This window comes from Podarcis bocagei, assembly GCF_964188305.1.
Source record: "Podarcis bocagei genome assembly, chromosome: 5".
Classification (NCBI taxonomy): domain Eukaryota; kingdom Metazoa; phylum Chordata; class Lepidosauria; order Squamata; family Lacertidae; genus Podarcis; species Podarcis bocagei.
This window is the reverse complement of record NC_138129.1, coordinates 16918343-16933523: the sequence shown is the minus strand read 5'-3', so window position 1 is coordinate 16933523 and position 15181 is coordinate 16918343. Positions and strand designations below refer to the sequence as shown.

At 45.5% G+C, this 15181-nt stretch overlaps 1 protein-coding gene across 1 annotated transcript; it reads left to right on the top strand.

The window, feature by feature from the left end:
* Positions 1-137: 137 nt before the first annotated feature.
* Positions 138-13397, top strand: FAM210B (family with sequence similarity 210 member B). The gene is made up of 3 exons (XM_081196682.1): positions 138-656; positions 12033-12208; positions 13002-13397. The coding sequence occupies exons 1-3, from the start codon at positions 234-236 to the stop codon at positions 13216-13218; spliced, it is 816 nt and encodes a 271-aa protein (XP_081052808.1). The 5' UTR covers positions 138-233; the 3' UTR covers positions 13219-13397.
* Positions 13398-15181: the final 1784 nt, after the last annotated feature.

The following is a 15181-nucleotide window of genomic DNA, read 5'->3' as shown; positions in this document are numbered from 1 at the left end:
TTGGAGGAAGAAGGCGCAAGCCTGAGCGGTACATCTGCTGTATGTAATCAGGCTCCCTTGCCCTGCCCAGAACAGGCGGGGCGCTGTCCCTTTAAGGAGGAGGGTGCCTGGCAAGGCGGTGGGTGGCTGTTTTGCGCGCTCTCTCCGGGCCTGATCAGCCGCCTCCCTTCGCCGGGATCCGTCGGCCGCTTGGGCTGCCAGCCGTGGGAAGCCGGCGCAGCCCCTCCGCGGCCATGCTCCGGCTAGGCCGGCCGTGCGCTCTGCACGCGCTCTGCCCCGGCGGGCTGCTGCAGGTCTGCAGCAGGAGCGCCGCCTCCGGGGAAGCGGTAACCAGCAGCCTCCCGATCGGCCAGGTGCAGCCCAGCCCGGGAGTCGAGAAGCGGGCGCCGCGCAGGACGCACCGGAGGCTCCTGCGGGAAGCGCTGCTGCTCCTGCTGCAGCAGCAGCCGCCAAGCCCCGAGCGCTTCTGGATCCCGGCCGCCGGGGCTGATCTGCGCCGCGGAAGAGAGGGCGACCCGTTGCTGCTGCTGCTGACATATCCTCTGCCACAGGCAGAAGGGGAGGCGGGCGGCCCCCGCCAGCTGCTCTCCGAGATCACCCTGCATGCGGTCGGGGGCGGCGGAAGAGGCAGCGGCGGCGGCCTCGGGTCCAGGAAGGTGGGTGAGTCAGCAGCCACCTCGCGCGCTGTGGGTGGTTAAAACGCGGGAGAAACAGCATTTAAATAGGATCCCCCGCAAACTTGGCCAAGAGTTCCACTGAGCACGAGCAGAGTGTCCGTTCCTAGGATCCAAGACCAGCAGAGGCCTGGTTTAAGGCCTAGGCACATCTCTCTCTCTCTCTCTCTCTCTCTCTCTCTCTCTCTCTGTGCAGGGCCTTTTCTGCCGTGGCTCCCCATTTGTGGAATGCTCTCCCCAGTGAATGCTCTCACCTGCAGCCTTCACTACATATATTTAGGCGCCTCTATAACCAGGCCCTCCGGCCTTTTAAATGTGCTTGTGGGAGCGGGTTATTGGTTTTGTTTGACGTTAAGTATTCTGCCATTTCATTTTGTCTTTTTATGCTGTAAAACCGCCTTGTGATCTTTGGATGAAGGGCGATATATCCATTCAGTGCCAGATTTACATATAAGCTAAATAAGCTATAGCTTAGGGCCCCCCTCTTGGGGGGACCGCAAAAAAATTGAAGGAAAAAACTGGATGTACGTTTCCAAAATATAAGATCAAATAAAATAAAACCGACATACAGCAACAGTGTTTTGTGTTGTGTAGGCTCCTATGATGTAAGTCATGGGCCCTGCCTGCTAGCCTGCTCCCTAAAATATCACTGGTTTGCTCATTTCTATATATAGGGCGCCTACATTCTGCATGGACTTTGCATTCTGCATGGACTTATCAACAATTACTTTGACAAAATACATATTTTGTTATGTGCAAATGGCTGTAGATACCTATTAGGTTCATAAATTACCATATAGCATATATTCAACACTAAAAACCAGCGACAATTTGTTGTTGACAAAGGACAGCTGGACATATAAAGGGCCCCATTACCTTCAGTAGCTTAGGTCCTCATCAAACCTAAATCTGGCCCTGTATGCATTTCATTAATAATGATGATGATACTAATATTTGCAGTACTGTTGCCGGATTTAGTGGCTGGGAAATGTAGGCCTGACCTCTGATTCATAAAGGCACTAAGAATCTACTGCATATATTGTTAACCCAGTCTGTGGGTGGGCGGTCTGTGGACATTCAGACTGCTACTCCCATGGTCCCCGGCCATTGCCCCTTCTGGCTGGGGCTGATGGGAGTTGGAGTCTAGCAACATCAGGAAGTCCAGGCATTGCATAGGCCTCTTGCACAACATTCCTTAGGGCATGAGGGAGGCTGAGGCTTGCAGCAGGCCAGGTGCTTAATAGCAAAACTTTGACTTGCGCTGACAGTTCACCCTGGTGACTGCTCTCTGCTGTACTAGCTCTGTTATTTCTTCATATCCATCAGAACCAGCACTTGTCTCTCTTATTTTTGTTATCTGTATTACTTGCGTATTAATGTTATTACTTGTATATCTCCTGCCTTCCCATTGCAGAGCAAAGCCTGAGGCGGCTTTCAACTAACATGTTAAAAACAGCATATAATGCACTTTATTTTAAAAAATGGATCAAGCAAGGCTGTGGTGGCAGGATCAAAATACAAATTTGATGGTGGTGATATCTGAAAACAACATCCAGCTGAAGAGCTTGTGAAACATTTTTTTTTTTTTTTGCATGGTGACAAAATGCCATTGATGAGGCAAAGTAGATATTGTGGGGTGGGGAGTCCCAAAGCCTGAATGCAACTACTAATAATTGAACTTCCGAAAGTCATGGGAGCAGAGAAGAGACTTCTCCAGTTGTATGAGAGGAAGGGGAAGATATCTCAGTCCTAAATAGTTAGGGCTTCTGTGTTCTTTGCCTCTCTGTTGCCTATATGCCTGTCCTGTTGTATCAGTCTGTTCAGCTGCTTCCTTTCACTCTGTTGCTCTGCTTCTGTACAGAATCTGGAAACCATTGGTGCTAAATGTTAAATAACAATGGCCAGGTGCCATGTAAAATTATGTCACTGAGCACTGGCTTCATTAATCCTGAATCATTACATGGACGTCCACAGGATTTTTTTTTAAGAGAGGTTTTGCAATGTTAGACACTTACTTTAAAAAAGTGTGGGGGGGAATTTGGGGATTGAGGTTCATCTAGGGAGGAGGAGCAATTGCCTGGCTGGTCATCACTCACCCTTCACCCTATTTGGTCATCCAAGAATCATTACCTTTTATTGGTACTTTGATTTGGTAGCTAATTGGTAGCTACCAAGTGCTGAGTCCCTCAGCACCAGCATTATGCGTATATGGTAGGATATGACATCATCATCATCATCATCATCATCATCATCATATTACTTATACCCCACCCGTCTGGCTGGGCCTCCCCAGCCACTCTGGGTGGTTCCCAACAGAATATTAAAAACACAATAAAGCATCAAACATTAAATACTTCCCTAAAGAGGGCTGCCTTCAGATGTCTTCTAAAAGTCAGATAGTTATTTATTTCCTTGACATCTGGTGGGAAGGCATTCCACAGGGCGGGTGCCACTACCGAGAAGGCCCTCTGCCTGGTTCCCTGTAACCTCACTTCTCGCAGTGAGGGAACCACCAGAAGGCCCTCGGTGCTGGACCTCAGTGTCCTGGCTGAACGATGGGGGTGGAGATGCTCCTTCAGGTATACTGAGCCGAGGCCATTTAGGGCTTTAAAGGTCAGCACCAACACTCTGAATTGTGCTCAGAAACGTACTGGGAGCCAATGAAGATCTTTCAGGACCAGTGTTATATGGTCTCGACTGTGTTGTAGCTGCCACTGATTTTGATGTGACTTGGGGTTTTTTCTAGATTTGCAATGTCAATCATATCACACCTACCAATCTATGACACCTTCCAAAATTTTAGCATGGCACAGTGAGAGCTGAACGGCCTGGGAGGCCAGGGTTCAAATCTACACTCAGCTATAAGTTCACTGAGTGATCTTGGGTCAGTCACCAACTCTCAGCCTTGTTTAAATACTTAAAAAGTATTCAGCACTGAATTAAACCTGGGGGCAGAGAGTTGTAGAGACATCTGCTGCAAGTTATCGCACGTGTTGACATTAGGTCAGTTGTGCAAAAGAGAGCGATCTTATTTTTACTTCATATGAAATGTATTTCTCAGATTAGTTGTGTGTGAAGTGCATGTGCGTGTGTGGCAGTATGTGAACATTTTCTCTCCCTGATGCCACTATATGCGCATGAAGCCGACTAGGCAGAATCTGGGCAGCACTGTTTTGCAGGGAGAAGCTGCCAGCTGATGATTTCTAGATGGCGGTGGCCTTATTTTTCCTACCAGCAAAAATAATCTCACCTAGCACAGCATCCTTTTCTCACAGGGGCTGACCAGATACCTGTGGGAAGCCTGGATGCTGGACTTGGATGCAACAGCACTCTGCCCACCTGTGACATTCAGCAACAGAAACATAGTGCCTCCAACAGTAGAGGCAGAACACTGCTAACAGGGCTAGTAGCTTGTCCTCCATGTTCAGTCCTCTCTTTAAAATATCCAAATTGGTGGGAGCAAGTTCCGTAGTTTTACTGTGAGCTGCAGGAATTAAGTGTTTTCTTTTATGTGACATGAATCTTCCAAAATTCCGCTTCATTGGATGCCCGTTCAGTTCTAGCATTTTGGGAAAAGGGGGAAAAATATCTATCCATTTTCTCCATGCCATGTATAATTTCATAAACTTCTACCATGTCACCTTTTCTCTAAACCAGGGTTTCCCAAACTTCGGTCTCCAGCTGCTTCTAGACTACAATTCCCATCATTCCTGACAGCTAGGAATGATGGGAGTTGTAGTCCAAAAACAGCGGGAGACCCAAGTTTGGGGAACCCTGCTCTAAACTAACCCTTTCTTCACAGGGGAGTCGTTCCATCCCCTTTTTTCATTTTGGTTGCCCTTCTCGGAACCTTTTCCAACCCTGCAGTATCCTTTTTGAGGATATTTCTTAATTCATTTTCTGATGCATTTGTTTATATTTGTTTTGTGCAGTTTAATTATTGCAATCAAACTTCCTCTTCTAGAGCTGCTCTGAACGATCCTTGGAAACTTGCCTGGCATGATATATGTATTTTTCTAGAGCTGATGACCCTAGCCCTGAGCCGCCCCTTGTGTTCATTATTGACAGAAATCAAAAGGAGCTGTAAGGCTCATTGTCCCTCTTAAATTGCTGCCCTGCTTTTTTCAGCTGGAGGCACTTGATGCCGTTTTGAGCAGAAGTGTTGGAAGAAGAGTCGCATAGTGATGGGGAGCTGAATCGCTGCCAGTTCCCATCACTTCAGGTCCTTGACAAAAGTTCCTTTCTCTCCCTATTTTTTTAGACCACCTACAGGCTTCCAGGCTTTTATCCATATGCCCTTTTCTTGGTTGGGTTGAAACACTTCATTTGCACCCATTGTATGGCCTTTGCCTCTCTTAACATTTTCTAATATTACCATGGAAGTGTTTTTAGGGGGCAACATGAGATTAGCAAAGTTTCAAATGGCATATTTTTGGGGGGTGAGCAGGGGGGATTTTTGCAGAGGAAGAAAAATTCTCCCATTCAAATTCACATTTAATTTTTTTGGGTATCATAAGCCTTTTCCTCAACATCACATTTTTAAGCCAGCCCCTTGCCCCAAAACAAAACATAACACTTAGAGGTGCCAACGAAGAAAGATCAGTCTAGGCTGCTACCCTATACCAAGTAAGCCTATTAAACCAAATGGGACTTATCTGTGAGAGGATGTATATGGGATTCTGCTGTTCACTGATTAATTTTCTTTCTTTTAAAGGAATATACATATTACATTTTTTTCAATATAATACACAAATGTTGCCAAGCATTGTTTGGGTAACTTGATATTTCCCTTTTTTTCATTACATGTTACGGCAACACACCAAAATACCTTCCTATTAAATCAGCCTGTTTTTCATCCTCATCTCCGCTATGTAAAACTGGCTTCTACCAATTAAATCAAAAGCTTCAGTTGATCGACCTATTAAGGGCCACCGCCCTGTAAGCAAGATTAGCTTGCAGGTTAGGCAGCAGAGGTCACGGCACTTTCAGGAGGGCGTATCTTCTAGGTATCGTCGAGCAAGTTCAATGTGCCAAAACGATATACGAAAAATAGATGTGGGCATGGCGGGTTTGCATTTTGGGTTAGGTGGACACGGCAGGGGTGAACAGAATGGCATAGGGCTAACAAAGGACTGAAGGTAGTGAAAGGGAGAGCAACAGCTCATTTTGAAAAAGAGGCTCTAAGATCCAGTTTACCAGAAATCCACACGCGGAACCATAAGAAGAGTCCTTCTGGATCAGACCTAAGGTCCGTCTAGTCCAGGATCCTGGGACAGGGTTGTAGCTCCCTGGAAGCATCTGCTTTTCATGCAGAAGCTCTCACATTATTATTATTATTATTAGTAGTAGTAGTAGTAGTAGTAGTAGTAGTAGTAAAAAAGGTAAAGGGACCCCTGACCATTTGGTCCAGTCATGGCTGACTCTGGGGTTGCGGCGCTCATCTCGCTTTATTGGCCAAGGGAGCCGGCGTACAGCTTCCGGGTCATGTGGCCAGCATGACTAAGCCGCTTCTGGTGAACCAGAGCAGCGCACGGAAATGGCGTTTACCTTCCCGCTGGAGCGGTACCTATTTATCTACTTGCACTTTGAGGTGCTTTCGAACTGCTAGGTTGGCAGGAGCAGGGACCGAGCAACGGGAGCTCACCCCGTCGCGGGTGAGTTTAACCCGCAGCGCCACCCACATCCATCTATTATTATTATTATTATTATTATTATTATTATTATTAATTATTATTATTTAATAATTTATTAATTTTATTAATTTATTTATGCCCTGCCCATATGGCTGGGTTGCCCAAGCCACTCTGGGCAGTTTCCGACACATATCAAAACTTAATAAAACATCAAACATTAATAATAAACATAATAAAACATCAAACATTAATAATAACAGTCTGATCCAATACAAAAAAAAGTTCAAACTCAAAGGCTGGGAATAGTTCTGGAGACTTGCTGCCGGTCACTGAAGACAGTACTAAGCTACATGGACCAATGGCCTGTCTTGGTGTAAGGCAACTTCCTGTGTTCTTGTTCTCACAGTGGCCAGGCCAACCACAGGTGTCTACGGGATGCCCACAAACAGGACTTGAGGGCCACGGGACTTTCCCCACTTAACAGTTCCCAGCGACTGGTAGTCAAAGGCATATTCAAAGATGGAGCAAGCTTTCTTCCTTTTGCTTTGGAGGGCAGGACTCGAACCCATGGCTTCAAGTTGCAAGAAAGGAGACTAAACATCACGAAGTACCTCCCGACAGTAATAGCTGTTCGACAGTGGAATGGACTCCCTCGGAAGGTGGTGGACTCTCCTTCCTTGGAGGTTTCTAAGCAGAGATTGGATGGCCATGTGTCATGGATGCTTTAGTTGAGATTCCTGCATTTTGGGGGTTGGAATAGATGACCCTTGGGTCCCTTCCAACTCTATAATTCTACTGCCTCCAACAATGGAGATGGAGCACAGCTATCATAACGAGTAGCCATCGAGCTAGTGTTGCCTCTGTTATCCTTCATTCAAAGGTGACCTCAGCAGCAAGAGAAATGTAATCTGTACATGCCCGGGGAGTTGCAAAATGCCTACCAAAAAGACGAGGCATGGTTTGGGGAGATAATACGAGGAGAGGGTGAAGTAAGAGCTCTTTCTTCTGGCTTCCTCCTCCCTCTGGCCCAGCTGCCAGTCATCCAAACAGCAGCCAACGAGCGCACACAGAACAAAGGCCCCAAAACAAAATGCACAACATTGTATTGATTTTCTTCAAGCTTCGCTCCCTGTTGAGCAAAAGCCAAATCGTGTCCCAGTCGGGCGCAGCCACAGCCAGTCTCATTGTCAAATGGAAAAGCATTTTCTCTCGCTTCATGCCTCTCGTGACTTTTAAGCGTCTGCAAACTATCCCAGTCTCCTTTGTTTGTGTGTGCCGTTTCCTTTTTTAAATTACTATTCCAAATCAAAACAAGTTAGCCTTTCTCCAGTTCTCTTGGCTAGGGTTTTGTTGCTCACCAAATGCATAAAAAGCTTGGGTGCTCAGAAGTGAAAGGGAGGAGGGAACATGGCCTGCCCATGCAAAGCTGTTGTCGCCTTGCAAGTGATCCACCAAGCTGAACGTAGCCCAGAAGCTCACCAAAGACATTCACCAAGTGCCTCAGAAGATAGGAAACTGCCTTAAATTCAGCTAGAGCGTGTTGCCGATAACGCCAAGGTTGCAGGTTTGATCCCCGTAAGGGACAGCTGCATATTCCTGCTGTCACGGTCCGGTTCATGGGTGATCGAAGTCTCGGCAGGGGACGTCAGGACCGGGGGCAAGATGGCGGGGTGGGAGCAGGAAGAGGGGCCCAGAAGCCAGGAGTCAGGAAGCCAAGAGTCCGAGGGTCAGAAAGCAAGGAGTCATGAAGTCAAGGGTCCGAGGATCAAGAAGCAGGGAGACAAGAAGGTGAGGTTCAAGGATCAGGAAGCAAGAAGCCACACACAGCAAGGCAGGAAATGTGTTGCTGTGGCAAAGAGCCAAAGGGAAATGCTGACCTTATATCCCTTCCCAGCTCTTGCCACCAGGTGCTGTGAGTTACCAATCGGCCACACCTGTGAGGCTGCGCCCTGCCTCTTCAGAACAAACTTAGGAAGGCCCCAGTCCTGCAAAGTCCTGTTGGTCACAAGGACTGGCCCCTGCACGCACTCCTGACACCTGCATTGCAAGGGGTTGGCCCAGATGACCCAACTCTATGAATCTATGAGTCAGGCCATTGGTCAATCTAGTAGAGGGATAGGGAACCTCAAGGCTGGGCTGCGGTGGGGTCAAATGCAACCCTCAATCTGGCCCTTGGCTCCCCAAGCTGCATCCCCTCCTCAACCAGACACCCCATCAGCCCTATTTCATACCCTTCCAGAGGGGTTTTTTTCCTGGCTGGAAAGTGTCCTTGAATTCTGATAATGCTTCTTGATTGCCTGGGTGGAAGACATAGGTGTGTGCGTAGAAGCTGGTTACTGTACCACTTTTGCCTCTGGTCTCACCAACCACTGACATTTGGACCAGTTTGAAATGTGGCCTCTGTCTATCCCAAAATATATCACGGCCCAAATACTTCAAAAAGTGCCTCTCCAATATGTTCCAGCCTGACCATTGAGATCGTCAGAGGGGAACCTTAGAGAGCCTTCTCAGTTGTGGCACCCTCCCTGTGGAACTCTCTGCCACTGGAGGTCCATCAGCTCTCTTCAGTTTCATCAAGTGCCAAAGCTATGCCTCTGCACTCTGGCCTACAGGCCCTCCTGGCAGATGTTACCAGTTCGTTTCAGGAAAATTTGGTTTGTATGGGATCGTTTATGTCTTGCTGTTTTAAGGCAGAAGTGTTTCGATTTTATTTTGCTCTTCGTGTATTTAACAGCCTGAGACATGAGGACCAGGCCACTGTGATCCAGGACTCTCTGCTTAGTGTGCAGTGGACCTGTAGGGTGAGCTGTCAGAAGCACCTAGAATGCTGTGCATAACCCAGAGGTGGTGTGGTCCCCGGAGTCCCAGCTGGGTCGCAAAAACAATCCCCTTGTCAGCCTTTTAAAAGGACCCCTCTTCCATCTACTCAAAATAATCTCTTTCCCTGCACCGTTTGGGAGGGTGTGGGAGCGATCCACTCTGGGTGCTCAAGGTCTACTACATTTCCTTTTTTCCTGGCTCCCAGTGAATTGTTTCTTCCCATATTTCCACCACCTTCTCTCCCATTAAAAAAAGGGCAGGATTTGTTCTCTCGGTTCCACTTCTCCTCCCCGCAAATTGCTTATGCAATGGAGAGGCAGGGCCGCCTTGGGAATTTGCTCATGTCCTCCCCCTGGAATCTGGGAGTTCTAAACCTGTTCTTCCAGCAAAACAAACAAACACACTGAACCTGTAGCGCCATTTTAAGGCTCACAGATTTGTAACTGGTTTACGGTAAATGTTAAGCCTCTAAGGTGCCACAGCCTTTGTTGTTTTCACTGCAGTACTAACAGAGCTTCCCCTCTGGAGTCTGTTCTCCCAGATCTGCTTTTATTAGTGGCAGTCGTTTCACCAGCCTAGCAAAGCATATTGTCAGCAAGAAATTGCCAGCGATTCCCCCGTGGTCCCTTTCCTGAGTTTTCAGTATTTTGTTGCAAACGTGCATATTGCACAACATCACAAGAGCTGAAAATGCTGGTCTTTATACCGGGATGAATTATTTCAAGTCTCTAAATAGCTTTCTGCTTGCCTGCAGCAGTACAGTACTCCTAGGATTTGCACATGTCAGCAGAACCAGCTGAAGCTTGAACTGAAAGTTACTATGCCATAATCAAGATAGATTCAGATTCTGTAGCTTAGAATCATCGAATTGCAGCGTTAGAAGGGACCCCAGTGGTCATCAAGTCTAACCCCTGCAAATGCAGGAATCCTGCCCATAGTTGTCCCTGGAGCGGGGGGGGGGGGCTCAAACCACCAACCTTCTGATTGACAGCCAGATGCACTGACTGACCCATTGTGCCACTGGAGTCTCTCTGACATCTGACCCATGTGCTTCTCACTTGTAAAAGTAGGGCTGAAGACTTAGAAATACTGTGGTTTTCAGTTTGTGATCGAGTTGCCTTACACAGAGTCAGGTACATAGAACAAGGGTCTTTAAACTCTCTGTTCATGCACAGAGGCCTTCCAAAGTTTGGACAGAGGTCTTTCTCAGTGTTGCTACTTAAGATCCTTTTAATTGAAGATTGGATCTTCTTTTTGCAAAGCACACATTCTGTGGCCTTGGAGCATAGGCAAAAATGTCAGGCCATTGGTTCATCTTGCTGGGTTGGATAGTTCAGAAATGTATGTGAAGAATGTGCTCTTTTCTTCCAAATGGTGGTCTGCTGCCATATTCTTGTGGGTGTTTTACAACACCCTTGTAAAAAGGTCATGCATTTCATAGACCGGTTATTAGAAATGAAAGAGGGTGAATTGTTGAAGAACACACAGTGAGTCTGGGCCAATTCCCTATGTACTTTATCCACAATCATTTCTTTCTCTCATTAGAAGCATGTCACCATCTCTCAGCTTCATGTTCCCAGTTGTAGTATGGGAATGACCATCAGTTTTGCAGCATTAAGAAGACTGTACAGCTACACATTCACACTGTGTCCTCCTTGGACAACTGACCATCTTTCACAGCCTTTTACTCATTGCATGTTCACATCAAAATACAGTGTGGTACCTAGTTATGACTATTTTTCAAAGAGCATTATAGTATCTTTTGAGCATCAACAAATATGTGTAGTACTCTGCAGTAGGTACCCTTTACTGGGATAAGAGGGTGGTTCTGAAGCAGCAAGCTATCAGTAACTTATAGCATCTTATTATACACATTGTTTGAAATCAGATGTAGTATAAACATTGCTTGAAAAGTTCCATTGGAAAAAAGAAACTAGTTCAACTTTATCCCGTCCAAAAAGGTACTAGTTCGTTTGTCCTTTTACAAAATAATTTAGCTCAAGTTCATAAAAAGTTTATCCTTGGCAAAACAAAAAGAGTGTTCAGAATGTTACAAGCTGAAATATAGGGTCCAAATGGAAGCCAGGGGGCACACATAAGTAGTAAAGTGTCTGACAGAATGTCAACAGGTGAAGTTTTCCTCTTAAATGTATTTCCATACTAGGTTTACCTTATTTAATTTGTGCCAGCCACACAGCTGTTAAAGGCACAAGGCAACATTTTCTTTGTTGTTGTAGTTCTTCCTACAAGATACTCCTTTTGGAAGAGAGCAGATATTTTCAGCAAGGAAGATATACGAAAAGCCTCTTTTTCCGTCCTTCTAATTGCTTAGCCATATTAATTGACTAAGCATCCTAAGAAGCAACAACAGCTCCATATCTGCCTGATAAGCCTTAGAACATTGTCTCCACACTTTGCTTTCTAACTTTGTCCAAGTGACTTAGCTTTCTTTCCCTTTCTTTTTCTCAATTTAAAAGAAAGAGTCTGGGCCTCCTTTGGGGGGCTGTGAAGATGAACTAGAAATCATTCCATGTTCTACCTCCCAGATTAATTCACTTGGTAATTATGGGAACTACTTTCAGGTGTAGTGCAATGAATTTTGTTCAACTGAAGTAGTTCATTCCAAGCACTGAATAGGCATGATGAGCATCACCATTGTAATTTTTAAAATTTGTATACTGCCCTTCATCTGCAGATCCCAGGGCATTTCACAGCATAAAAATACAATATAATACATATGAACGATGCAGGTAAGAAATAGGAAAACTATGGTGCACACAGACTATATTGTAGCATTTGAACAGAGCACTCTATGAATTAAACTTTGCACTTTTATTTTTAGTGAAATGCTCAATCACTCTAGAAACATATTTTAATGAGCACCCATTCCCCCCACTATACATAGGAGACTAGTGAAACTGCAGGAAACGACCATGCAGATCCTAGCCAGGAGAATGGAAAGAAACCTAACAAATCCCAGCAGCTGAAGAAAGTTTTTAAGGAATATGGAGCTGTGGGAGTTGTATTCCATGTTGGGATTTCTTTGATGTCTCTAGGAATGTTCTATCTAGCCGTGTCAAGGTATGTTTTCCATACTATTTGTAATTGGGTTTGGTGTGGCAAGGACTTGATACAATGTTACATATAACATGGGATAAATATTTATGGCTGTTGGATATAAAAATTGATTTGCTGGATCAAAGAGAGATCCATCCAGTCCAGCATTTGGTTTCCAACAACAGCCAGCAAGATCCCTGTAGAGGTTTTTTAGCATGGAATTAAGATGCCCATTTCTTGTAGTTTGTCCCCAGCGTTTGGCATTCAAGAGACACTAGGCTGTGTCCAGCTAACCTTTACCCAGAGTGGAACCACTTAAATTAATGAACCTAAGTTAGTTATGCTCATTTTCAGTGGGTCTACTCTAAGTAAGACCTGCATTGGCTATAACCCACTGCTTTTTGGATATTATGCATACCCATCGATTCCCCTCCCCCATGCAGAGAATCTCCATATAGTTGTCATTTTAAAGCCATCTAAGCCTCCTTAAGAGGTAGATTTGTTGATCAGCCCCTTTACATGTTCCTCACCTGTAAAGTATTACTTTGATCAGGTCTTTGTAATAGTTGTACTGGCCAACTTGTATGTGAAGAGAAGCATGCAAATTGGGTCCAGCTCCTAAGCCACCACTTTGTAGTGACTCCAACTGATGGACCTTGGAGTTGATATGACACATCTGAACTCTGCCCATCCCTGATCTAAAGTGATGCCCATCATGAAATCTTGCAGTAGTGAAAAATATAACACTTTGGAAAATCCATGCTTGTTTTTGTAATGTTACTAAGCTAAGTTGTGGTTTGCTTTCACCCCCTTTTAGTGGAGTAGACATGACTGCCATCCTCTCCAAGTTGGGATTTGATGACGCTCTTGTGCAATCCAAGTTGGCCGCTGGGACGAGTACTTTTGTTTTGGCCTACGCTATCCACAAACTGTTTGCTCCAGTCCGCATCAGCATCACCTTAGTCTCTGTGCCATTACTTGTGCGATATTTTCGGAAGATAGGTTTCTTCAAACCTCCGACTCCAAATCCATGATTAAATCACTGGAGGAAAACAAGGCTGCCACCTCAGTTAATATAAAATATAAAATGTTTTTAAATTGCTGCACCCTGGTGGTGCCTGTGCAGATTCCTGTAATACCACCTTTGCATTGTATATTCATGGTGGAGGGAGGGGAAGTGTTTTTTCCTGATAAACTACTTCACAAATACTGATTACCTATGTTTCTTCCTCAAGTCCTGTGCCAGCCCAGAGAGGCAGATGTTCTAATAGCAATTATATGGGTACTTCTAGGAAGATAGGAAACTGCCTTATTATAGTAACTTAGGCCATTGCCCAGTATTGTCTGTTTGGACCAGCAGTGCCTCTAAGACAGAAGTCTTTTACCTCACTTTCTAGCTGCTTTTAACTGGAGTTGCCAGGGGTTGATCTTGAAACCTTCTGCAAGAAAAGCATATACTAATACAGTTGAACTTTGGTTCCTCTCCATATACAGATATCTGTATAAGCTTTCTGGTATAAGCTTTGTGGACTAAAACCTCATCTCATTAAATGCATGACATATCCATTGGTGGGTGCATGTATACATATACATATAAACACATATGCATTCACACATAAATGCAAATAGATGGCATACATCTAACAAAGTGGGTTTTAATCCACAAATGTGTGTATATATGCACAGGTGTGCGCAGACACATGCAAGGATGGAAAATTTATGACAGGGGCCACCAACCTACAGTCTGGGGGCCAGATAAAGCCTGAAGGACTCGTTTATGCAGCCCACGGGAACCCACTTCCAGGTTGGAGCAGCACCAGAAATAGCTTGTGTGCATGCACACAGGCCTCCTCCGACCCGTATGTGCACCGGAAATAGCATTTGTGCAAACGTACGGGTGCGCGCTCCCTCGCCCTCTGCACAATCGTCGCTGGAGACACTGGCCCGAGGCAAGGAAAGCTTGGAGACCCCTGATTTAAGATGTCTGAGGACTATAATTCTAATAGCAAACTCTAGTGTTTAGTGCCAACATGTAGGCTGGAATGGGCTGCTAGGTAATGAGGTATCGTCACGCCTGGAGGAATCCCAGGGTTTTTAGAAATACAAGAACACTTTTTAAAAATCTGAAGCAGGTCAATAAAACTGGGCCTAGGCAGTAGCCACATAATGTTGCCTGTCAACTGAAAAAGACTAGGGTAGGGGGCAGTGGATCACCCTATTTAAAGGGAGGGACTGGAAGGAATGCTGAACTGGTATATTCTTCAGGTGAGGTGACTGTTACCAATAATTGTATTGCCTTCGATGAAATGGGTTTGTTTGTATTTATATCGTGTACTTCTCTTTCTCAGGCGTTCTCCCACTTGACCAAGTGTAAGATTCTATATTGCCATCACTAGTAATAGTCAATGGTAAATTTATCCTCCATCAATTTGTCACCCTTTTAACAGCCATCACATTTTATGGTAGCAAAATCCATGATTAGTTCTGTGCTGCATGAGGAACTGCTTTTGTCTGTCCTGGATATACTGCTAATCTACAGCAGTTGAGGCACTGAGAAGTCAGATTTGTTGGCAGGCCATTCTAGTGGACCCAAACACTACAGAAACCGAGCAAGAATTGCCATAATCATTTGTTGTTTTCCAGGCCCATATGAAACAAACCAGACACAGGACCCACAAATGTTTCAACTCATTGTTGTTGTTTAGTCGTTTAGTCGTGTCCGACTCTTCGTGACCCCATGGACCAGAGCACGCCAGGCACTTCTGTCCTCCACTGCCTCCCGCAGTTTGATCAAACTCATGCTGGTAGCTTCAAGAACACCATCCAACCATCTCATTCTCTGTCGTCCCCTTCTCCTTGTGCCCTCCATCTTTCCCAACATCAGGGTCTTTTCCAGGGAGTCTTCTCTTCTCATGAGGTGGCCAAAGTATTGGAGCCTCAGCTTCACGATCTGTCCTTCCAGTGAGCGCTCAGGGCTGATTTCCTTCAGAATGGAGA

Excerpts from the sequence above, each read along its gene's own strand:
- FAM210B (XM_081196682.1), top strand. The coding sequence starts at position 234 with ATGCTCCGGCTAGGCCGGCCGTGCGCTCTGCACGCGCTCTGCCCCGGC. Across the intron at positions 657-12,032 it reads GCGGCCTCGGGTCCAGGAAG|GAGACTAGTGAAACTGCAGG; the intron begins GTGGGTGAGTCA and ends CACTATACATAG. Across the intron at positions 12,209-13,001 it reads TTCTATCTAGCCGTGTCAAG|TGGAGTAGACATGACTGCCA; the intron begins GTATGTTTTCCA and ends ACCCCCTTTTAG.